Source organism: Sabethes cyaneus, chromosome 2 (assembly GCF_943734655.1).
Source record: "Sabethes cyaneus chromosome 2, idSabCyanKW18_F2, whole genome shotgun sequence".
Classification (NCBI taxonomy): Eukaryota; Metazoa; Arthropoda; class Insecta; order Diptera; family Culicidae; genus Sabethes; species Sabethes cyaneus.
Window position 1 is genome coordinate 149,534,546 of NC_071354.1, and position 11,222 is coordinate 149,545,767.

At 38.2% G+C, this 11,222-nt stretch overlaps 2 protein-coding genes across 2 annotated transcripts; one reads left to right on the top strand and one right to left on the bottom strand.

Annotated features, from left to right (window-relative positions):
• Positions 1 to 2,610: 2,610 nt before the first annotated feature.
• Positions 2,611 to 3,163, top strand: LOC128737720 (C-type lectin 37Da-like). Its single transcript, XM_053832416.1, has 2 exons — positions 2,611 to 2,698; positions 2,760 to 3,163. The coding sequence occupies exons 1-2, from the start codon at positions 2,618 to 2,620 to the stop codon at positions 3,138 to 3,140; spliced, it is 462 nt and encodes a 153-aa protein (XP_053688391.1). The 5' UTR covers positions 2,611 to 2,617; the 3' UTR covers positions 3,141 to 3,163.
• Positions 3,164 to 3,662: 499 nt separating this feature from the next.
• LOC128736181 (alcohol dehydrogenase 1-like) lies at positions 3,663 to 4,996 on the bottom strand. The gene is made up of 5 exons (XM_053830663.1): positions 4,904 to 4,996; positions 4,327 to 4,554; positions 4,097 to 4,270; positions 3,846 to 4,003; positions 3,663 to 3,786 (listed from the first exon to the last, which is right to left on the bottom strand). Exons 1-5 carry the CDS (start codon positions 4,994 to 4,996, stop codon positions 3,663 to 3,665), a joined length of 777 nt encoding a protein of 258 aa, XP_053686638.1.
• Between the last annotated feature and the right edge of the window lie 6,226 nt (positions 4,997 to 11,222).

The window sequence follows — 11,222 nt, forward strand, 5'->3', positions numbered from 1 at the left end:
CCTCACGGGTGGTTTCCGTAACGCTCGTGCTCACTGTTTTAGTGAGCCAAGCAGGAGGCAATCCAGATTTTTACGAGCCATGATGGCGAACAACATAATCCTTGTTCATTATATTTGAACAGCATTTTTAACAGTTCCTAAATAGATCGAACGTTTTCTTTCCTCACGTTCACGTTAAAACTTAAGGAACTTGCGGAAAGAAAACGTGCGATGTATTTTATGTATGTCAAAAATCCTGTCCAACCAAATATTACGAACACCGTCCGCCTGTAAAAAGCTGGATAGATACTTATAAACATACACATACCAGAAATGCAGTCTGCGTTAGTCCTTGCTCTAATGGTCTGACATAATGGAATACTTCATCGAGTAAAACATGTTATCAATACAACGATAATGCTAACATAGGCCTACGTCACCCTTTCGTACAGCCCTTAGGGCTGTATACCTTGTAGTTTTTACGACGCTGGAAAATTTTAAGGAAATGTTGGAAAAACCATACTCTAACTCTTAGGACAATGATCCTTTTTTGGTATTTTCCTTAATGGGTAAATTGCACCCAGTCGAAGCACCAGTCAATCGTGCCGCATTTTTCTATTTTTTTTAAATAATCAGTTTCAAGGAGCCAGCGACCCGTAAGGGCAGGAGAAGAAGCTTACACTATAAGTTACAGATTACAAGTTTCACACATTCAAAACTTTGACGTCTTCCTACTTTCTTAAAACTGGTAAATTCGGTATCCGGACAATTTCGGACTTCCGGACCGGAACCGGAACAGAGCCTAATCGGACCGGAACGAAATCGGACCTAAAGAGTTCGTTCCGATTTATATCCGGACCGGAACCCGGACTTCGATTTTCGTTCCGATGTCGAACTCTACTATACTATTTTCAACTTCAAAGAAACAAATATTCCTGTATAACTAGACAAACAAACGGAGTTTCCGTTTATTCTACTACTATGCAATAAACAAAATATTCACTTCATAAATACTTTATACACAGAATTTTCACTATTCACCAAAAATATTGTTTAACACAATTTTTTTTTTTTTTTTGAGTGGTTTTAACCCAAAGGGTCATTCACCATTTAACACAAATTGTTCACTATACAAGTATTTCAGAAATACGCATATTTCAATTATTAATTACTAGCTGACCCGGCAAACTTCGTATTGCCACAAATTAAACTATGTTGTACATAAATCGTGAATCTCGGATGACCTTCGTCACAATCTTGAGTTTTACAAGTTTCTGAGGAGTTCATGGGTGTTTTAATATACAAATTTTCCTCACAGTAGAGTAGAAAACAACTCCCCCCATCGCCATCGCTCAGTCTGATAAAATAAAGCGGATAGCATTTAAATATTCGCCATCATCGCGGAACACCAATTCTCGGTTCACCTTAACGCGAAATATAGAGTTTCGCAGAATACCATTTCGCGAAAAACCTTACGCGGGATGTACCATTTCACTGAAAATCTTTTCGTAGAAAGTACCATTTCGCAGGGGTGACCCAACTGAAGGAAAGTAATAGAGGTCAGTAGATCTAGGAAAATAAATAAACCTAGATAGAGGTGATCTCTACGGGGGGCTGTCCCCCGCAGTGGCCGGCGCTTCCGACGGCAGGTCGCCGGCAACACTCGCGGCCTATGGCCGACTCGCGCTGAATTATCTAATGTTACTATTGATAGTTTTTGGTGGTCTTGTTATTGATTAATGTTTTATGAGTCTAAAATTTCTCGAGTTTGATTAGTTTTTGAGTTACGCAAAAATGTCTGTTTTATTTGTATGAGAGTCCTTATCCCCCTACCACAGGGGTGAGGGGTCTCAAACCATCATTAAAAAAATTCCTGCCTCCAAAACCCCCCACATGCCAAATTTGGTTCTATTTGCTTGATTACTTCTAGAGTTATGAGGAAATTTGTATTTCATAGGTATAGGAGCCCCCTCCTCCTAAGACAGGGAGAGGTTTCAATTCACCATAGAAAACATACTTGCCTCCAAAAACACCCACATGTCAAATTTTGTTACATTATTTGCTTGATTAGTTCTCGAGTTATGAGGAAATTTGTATTTCATTTGTATGGAAGCCCCCCCCTCTGAAAAGGGAGAGAGGTCATTATTCCCCTCCTAAAGAGGGGGGGGGGTCTCAATTCACCATAGAAAAAAAATTGACTACAAAAACACCCACATGCTAAATTTGGTTCCATTTGCTTGATTAGTTCTGGAGTTATGAGGAAATTTGTATTTCATTTGTATGGGAGCCCCCCCCTCTTAGTGGGGGAGGGGTCTCTAACCATCATAAGATTCCCTGGCCTCAGAAACCCCTATATGCAAATTTTCACGCCGATCGGTTCAGTAGTTTTCGATTCTATAAGGAACATACGGACAGACAGACAGACAGAAATCCTTTTTTATAGGTATAGATAACCTTATTCCGTGTTTTGATATAAAAAATCATATATCTGTTTTTTCTTTACACTCTCCGAATACAATACAAAATCATACACAGAAAAAACCTGTTCGATGATTCGCATCTCTGTCCTTATCATCTTAAGCAGCGATTATACACACTGCAGCTTACACCTCAGTACAACGTGAGATTTATTTCCAACATGACGAAAAAATTCATTACCCTCCTAATATTTGTTCAATTTACGCTAGGTGCCAAACGATATTTCATACCAAATCTAAAGGTTAACAAATACGATCAATAAATCCACAACTATTCCGGAGTTGGAATATTTTCTATTTTAGGCAAATTGGCACAAAGCAAACGAATTTTGCGTCACGCTTGGAATGAATTTGGCTTCTGTAAAATCCCTAGTGGAACACACCGAACTGATCAGATTTGTAGAGAAGACTGACAAATTTTCAAACGCAACCAGATTCTGGATCGGGGCCAGTGATCTAGCGGAGGAAGGAGTTTATACCTGGGTATCCAACGGACACCTAGTAACTTTTACCAATTGGGCTGACAATGAACCGAACAATGTCAACGATACGGAACACTGTATTGAAATCATTCACAATACCTACGTGAATCGTGTTTGGCAATGGAATGACAGAGAATGTCGTAGTGCCATAGAATATTTCATCTGTGAAACTGCCGACAAACAGTGCATTGAACAGTTTTAGAATAAAATCATGAGTTTGTTTTTCCTAAGGTATTGTGTTTATTCATTGAGTTTGCAATGTAGCTTCAAATGCACTTCAAATTGTGTTGTGATGTTAACAACAATGTTACTGTGTTGTGAAATTACCTCCTACTTCTTATCATATGTTAGCGGCTGTTTTGACCAATTTTATAAAACTGCTGTGACCTGCGCCAGATAACCGCCGTGAATCTGCTAATCAATTTGGAGGACCACACTTTTTTAAATGACACTATTCTATTCAGATCCTACTGCAATCAGTTTGGTTTTAGGGTGCAATTAGCTATCAATACTTCTTAATCAATAATTAAAAACCAAAAACTTTCAGCCAATCCAAACAAGTTTTACATTGATAATTAACACAAAAATTAACTTTAATAGATTTTGATGTAGAAGTTAAAACAAAAATTGTTTAAAATGTGAAAAAATACATTTTAGATTGATTGTACTTAAGTACCTGGATAAGCTAAACGTGTAGTTAATCATTGACGAAATATTTCCATATCTAAAATGTAACCTTATAACCCTTGGGTGGTACAGGGATTATTTTATCGTCGGACGCTATCCAGATTGATCCCGGCCCACCTTCGGTTATTGCCTTTACAACACATCTTCCAACCGCACTTGGTCTGGAAAAAAGAACCAATTAGATAACTACTAAGACAAATGGCAAAGAAAATAATTTTACTGTTGTAAATTAAACTTTTCCAATAGTTCTCGAGCAACTGGCATCATCCAAGGAAATGTACACATACGATTTCCTGACTCTCTCATCATCCTAGTATCGGTAGCTCCGGGACAGACAGCAACCACTTTCACACCTGTTTGGTTGTACATCAAATCGGTCTGAAAAACAGACGTAATTGAAACTTTTGCTAAATAATAATTGTTTCACACAAAACGCCAAAGCTATGCAAGATATTTATATCTGCCACATACCCCCAAGCTCCTGGTAAATCCGGTTACTCCAAACTTGGAGGCCGTGTAAACAGAGGCAATAGGATACGCTTCCAGTCCAGCAGTTGATGAAATATTTACGATAGCTCCCCCGTTACCTGAATTCTCCTTCGACATGAGGTCTACCGCTATAAATGTGCACTCTATCAATCCAATCTGCAAAAACGAAAAGTGTGTGACGAACGTGACACTAGTAGTATGGACCTAAATACCAGGTTAACGCCGATACAGTGCGTTGGATCACCTTCCAGTACTCCAGCTGAATTCACCAGAATGTCAATCGATCCTAACCATTGGACAGCGTCCTGACGCAATGTTTTTTCCAACTGTAATTTATTCGACACATCACACTGGGCGTAGAATATTTCCGCTTCCCGATTGCATGTAAGCAACTGTGCTTTTTGGGCTAAGCTGTCGTTTAAATCAATAAGGAGAATTTTCTGCGAAATGTAAAATATGATCGAACAAAATTTTCCTAAATGGAGACAGTAATAGTGGGATACATATAAAACTTTTGTTAAAACCTCTTCAATGCAAACAAAATCAACTTACAGATTGCGTTTCAAATTTCAAATGAATTTTTAAGTTGAATATATCTATGACTTTATGTAAGAGTAAAGCAACACCTAAGATTAAAACCTTGAGCACACTCAATGTCGTTGAATAAATCACGCACCGATAAATCACATTCAACTTGCTGGCATATGGTTATAAAAACTTTCAAAATCACATTTAGAATTACAAAAAGTTTAACAGTTTTACGACAGGATCAATTTCATTTGCTCATACCGAAACGCCATTTTTCAGAAGCTCCTCGGCCGTTGCAAATCCAATTCCGCTCGCGCCTCCAGTGATTACAGCAGTTTTATTTTTCAGCGGCATCTTGATCTATGCTCCTCGAGAATTCGATACTGAATAATAGCTGAAGCTTAGATAATTGCTTATTAGATCAAATGCACAATATAGTAATAGCATTTACGCACCTGTACGCTCGAGGTAAACAAGCATTTGGGTAAAACGAACAACAGCTAGGAACTGTGCCTAAGGACATGAACTCATGCTTTGTGTAAGACTACGAATGTAAGTCCAGTTCCTCCCTTTAATACTGTTAATATGGATTTCTGCATAGATTGTATAGAAAGATACCAAGCTTGAGCATTATTTGATCGAATCATGTGCTACAATTTGATAGGTTGACATTCTATAAATTCTACTGCTTAAATATTTTAAATAAATGTCTTTGTTAATTTGAGAAACAAATTCAGTAAAGTAAATTAAAAATTTACAGTATTACAAACCAAAACAGTTAATAGTAAACGCAAAGCATGTAGTTATTTTCTATATATGTTTTATTGCTTTTGAATTAATTAAAAATTCCAAATTCCAAAAAATTACAATTTTTTTACCATTGTGGCTTGCAATAAGAGTATTATAGTTAAATTTTACAAATTCCAATCCGTTAACTGAAACAAATAAAACATTCATAACATAGAACCATTACTAGCCACTGCATCCCCATATTTCAAATATTACTGTGTAAAAATACACGGAATATTATTCTTATTATGTCAGACTTCAATGTTAGTCATACGCTTGTAGAATATGTTGGACTTTCAGGGTATCAAATTACTTTAGACGGAATGGCGGATGGGGAAGCTCTGTCACTTTTTTCTGAGACACGGGACGGAGTTGAACGAAATTGCCACATTAAGCCGGTATTTTAAAATTGTCGCCAGGGGCGTGAGAAACATAGGTCCTTTGATTAATCGATTTATTGATTTTGATAATCTTTGACTTTATGCATTGCAAATTCGCAAGTTTGTATCGTTTCCGTTATTTCTTTCAATTCGTAGAAAAAGTTCTGGCTCGTTGATGGAAAAACCTGTTTAAAAACAAAGAGGTCATTAGCATTCAAAATCTAGTCACTTTTTCATTTTTTAGATTTTAATATTAAACCCTTACCTTCGCATAAGACTTATAGACCTGCCACAAATTAATTTGCTTTTTTTTTTAAATTTTGCATTTTGTACTATGTAGTAATTGAAGTACAGTGCCCTAATTTTTTCCTAATTTAAATAAATAATCATGTATTTTTCTATTTTATTGTATACCTATGACTTTATACATGGTCATGACATAAACTCTTTTTTGGAAAGGGTATAAGTGATGCAAAAAATGATTATGTGGATGATCTGTAAATTTCGATACAAAGTCCAAAAATATATTCGGTTGTTCGATGACAGATAGAAATCGAACCCACGTGTCTCGATTGCCGGTCGTAGTATGATACCTCTACACCACCGCCGCGCCACACTCTCCTATTAGGTAGTCTAATCTATTTATATAAGAGGTTTATATCTGTACCGAGAACCAGGTCTCTGACAGGACGTCATAAAAGGCTTATCGGTAACTTAAAACAGGTCCCAGATAGGACCAATGTGATATATACAGGTGTGGCAATGTAGGTTAAGTGGTGTTAGTGCAATGAAGAAATTTCATCATGGTGTGGGTGGAATCGTAAATCGACCAATCACGATGAAGCGTGACGTCAAACTCCAAAAACAAACCCCATTGCCCGACACTGTTTGTTTTTGGAGTTTGACGTCGTTTTCTGATTTTTCGCAACTAATACCATCAAATGTCTTCATCTGCCACACCGTCATGTTTTCGTAGCAATGGGTTGAATTCTCAGTCACCTCTCTGGTCGACTGCTCGATTGCTCAACTGCTTGACTAGACTGCTCGACTGGACTGGTCGATTAGACTGCTCGATTTGATTGCACGACTGTACTGCTTAACTGAACTGCTCGACTGAACTGTTCGATTCGACTGCTCGACTCAACTGCTTGATTGGACAGATCGACTTGACTGCTTGACTGAACAGCTCGAGTGGACTACTCGACTTAACTACTCGATTCGACTGCTTGACACATTTACTTGACTTACTACTCGACTTAACTGCACGGTTGAACTGCTCGACTGGACTGTTCGATTCTACTGCTCGACTGGACTGCTTAACTGGACTGCTTAAAAGAACTGCTTAACTGGACAGCATGATTCATCTGCTCGACTAGACTGCTCGATTCAACTGTTTGATTCCACTGCTCGACTGGACTACTCGACTCAATTGCTAGACTCGACTGCTCGAATGAACTGCTTGACTCAACTACTCGATTGGACTATTCGAATCGGCTGCACGACTCAACTGCTTAACCCGACTGCTCGACTTAACTGCTTGACTTAACTGTTTGATTCGACAGCTCGATTTAACTGCTCGACTGGACTACTCGTCTGAACTGCTCGACTCAACTGTTTGACTTAACTGCTCGAATGAACCGCTTGACCCGACTGCTTGACTAAACTGTTCGATTCGAGTGCTCGACTCAACTGCTCGACTAAACTACTCGATTCAACTGTTCGACTGGACTGCTCGATTAAGCTGCTCGGCTCGACTGCTTAGTTCAACTGCTCAATTCGACTGCTCGATTCAACTGCTCGGCTGGACTGCTTAACTAAACAGCTTAATTTAACTGCTCGACTAGACTGCCCAACTAGACTGCTCGACCCAACTGCTCGACTAGACTACTCTATTCGAATGCTTTACTGGACCACTCACTCCTCGACTCGACTGCTCGACTCAGCTGCTCAACTGAACTGCTCGACTCAACGGCTTGAATAAACTGTTCGAATGGACTACTCGACTCAACTGCTCGAATGAACTGCTCGACTCAACTTTTCGACTTAACCGCTTGACCCGACTGCTTGACTAAACCACTCGATTCGACTGCTCGACTAGACTACTCAACTTAACTGCTCAATTAAACTGCTAGACTAGGCAGATCGATTTAACTGCTCGACTTGACTGCTCGACTCGACCACTCGATTCAACTGCTCGATTCGACTGCTCGACGAAACTGCTCGACCGGACTGCTTGAACGGTTTGATTTAACTGCTCGACTAGACTGCTCGATTTGACTGTACAACTCGATTGCTCAGCTCAACTGTTTGACTCGATTGCTTGATTCGACTGCTCGACTCGCCTGCTCAACCCGATAGCTTGTCGTGATATCATATCGTCGGTGTTAAATCACACCGGACCAAGCCGCCAAATTTTAAAAAATGAATTAATGATAGCAAACGATCAAGAATTTTCTAAGCAACATTTTACTCTAATCAGACTACATGAAGGTTGCAAACAGCCAAAGTTAGAAGATGATTTAAAATGCAGCAAATTTTGAATGCGTTTTTGTCGAAGTCAGAAATTTGCCACACGGTTCTGTCTGACTTAACACCGACCATATGAATCGGTTTGCGGCAGACAATAGACGTTTCAGAGCCACGCACCCAAAATAGCCATATTACCCACCTATAGAATCACCACAGTAGACTTATTGGAGTTTTTATTCAGGTAAATAAAATCCAATATGACCATAAAAACTATTTCAGTTTCCGGCTGACTATTTTATGTACAACATCTTAGAGCTATATTATGCAATATAAGAGCTCAAAGAACTAATACAAAGATTAAACATCTTCGCAAACACTGGCCAATGAAATGTACCCGCAGTTTTCTGAATTCTTAACAGACATTTATATTTTCCGGACGTAAGATTCGGGCTCAACTGGTATCTAATAATATCTAGTTTGTTGCGCTCTTCCAATTTTACCATTCCACACACACACCACACACTTACTCAGCAACAATATTGTTTTTTTTTTGACGTAGGACTACGTCTTTGTTTACTATACTGGGACTGGGTAGCACTTTGTGAAAACGAAAATAGAAGTGTAACGTTTGAATGAAAGATTTCAAATTACTAAACTACTGAACGAAACTGAACAATTAATATGTCGTTGGATAGATAAAATGACCAGCAATTTTATGGGTGAGTTAGAGAGCAGTTTTAAGGAGGGCGTAAGAGGGGGGGGCTCCTATATAAATGAAACACAAATTTCCTCATAACTCGAGAACTAATCAAGCAAATGGAACCAAATTTGGCATGTGGAGATTTTTGGAGGTAAGATTTTTTTCTATGGTGTACTGAGACCCCTTCTTCTTCTAATAGGGGGGGCTCCCATACAAATGAAACTCAAATTTCCTTATAACTCGAGAGGGGGAGGAGGGGGGTATTTTAGGCATGAATTTATTTTATGATGGTTTGAGACCCCTCACCCCTATGGTAGGAGGATAAGGACTCTCATACAAATAAAACAGAAATTTTTGCGTATGAGCCATATTTTCTGCTATGTAAGAAGCGGTAAGCTGTGAAAGTAGACTAGTAAAATCTTCTCGGACCAAAAGACAGAGAATCGACGCCGCTAACTTATGTACCTGATGCATTCAAGTCAAAAGTGAAGGGCATTCGAATGGAACGTCATATTTGCGATTAACGTGCTTTGGCTTTAACGTTATTTGTAACCAATGGCCCTTTTAAAGGCCACAAGCGAGTTAAAGTAAGATTATTGAAACATGTCAAGCTACGACGCAGAATCTTATTTGATACAATAATCTGTGGGCTGGTCATTCATTACTATTTCAACCTTTATGATGTCCACAAGTGATTTTTAAAAGAAATCTCCATGTTTTATTGATTGCAGGCGTTGTACGTATGAATCCCCGTCCACGTATTTTCAAAGCCACCATTGCCTTCAATAAAGCATTTAATTTCAATATTTTGCTCTTCTCTTTTAAAAATTCAATTAAACAATGGCACTAACTGATTTTTATAAACATACATACGCCAGAAATGCAGTTTACATTAGTCCTTGATCTAATGATCTGATATGGTCCTACGTCACCCACTCGTACAACCCTTAGGGCTGTATACTTTGTAGTTTTTGTGTGACTGTTCGTGTGTCTCCACCTATCTATAGTAAATTTATGTCGCAGTTTTGTAGTGAAACTAGTTTTCACTGGAATAGAAATTCCAATTAAACCCCAAAACTGAACCTGTTACCACGCGAGACAAAAAACTGTTTGCTTATTCTATTCCATTAATCGAAAGCTAATATCCTTTTATAAAAAATGTGATTATTTGGTTTAGTTTTACAGATAATCTTTGATACAGTACGTATATTACAAAATTAACTGCTTCAGTTCTGTGTCAAATAGCTTAATGCGTTATCGATGTAACGTTTTGAATGAGTGTTAATTGAATCACAAACGTCATTTTACCCCTTTTTTCCTGTATGGACTCATCACTGCGACCAGTATCGTTGATCTATTGTGATATCGCCTGAGTGTTTGCTGTATGACCCGCACTGCATTTCTTTGCTATAATCACTATTGAGTGAGCGATATGCTTATTTTATTTTATGCGTGCTTGTGTGTAATTGGGTTTTACCCTTCCTTGAATGCTTTCTCTACTTCACCCACCTCGTTCCACATGACAGCGCTGTCCCCAATTATAACCATCCCTGGAACAGCTAACCAGTGCTTTTGACTATAAGGGTCATTTTTGCACTGTCAATAGGCCTTATCGGGATAATATAGAAATTCAGCATGAAGGAAGGGTGACGAGGGGCCTGAGAATAAACCCATGCTAAAGTCACTTTGACATCGAATGGCCTGATTCTACTAAGATTCGAACCCACGACCATTCGCTTGTTAAAGCAGACTCGGAAACCTTGCGGCTACAGAGCCCCGATTTTACCCCTTTGTTCTCAATTTAGAATCTATATTATTGACAGTAGAAAATATATGTATCTGTATATGTATCATGATGTATCTTTGAACTAAAATATATAGAACGTTGCTTAAAATAACCTTAGTACTATGTTTTATTCTCATTTGTATTTTCTTAAATAGCGAAGTCGGTTCAAAATTGGTTTTGCTAATAGTGAATAATTTCGGTCTTAAGTTGTCTATTTTGTATTTTGTATTTTTCAATTTTCAATTTTCAAACGGCACAAAATATCGTCAAATTATGCTCACGTTTTTCTAGTACAAACACCATGTTCTGATTTGATATTTCAAAAATAAACTTCATCATCACATCATCATGATGTAGGAGAAAAAACTGCAAAAGGATAATAACACTTAACAAAAATAAATCAAACATCAAAAATGACGAGTGAATAGTCATGCATTCACCGACAGTAAGGGAGGC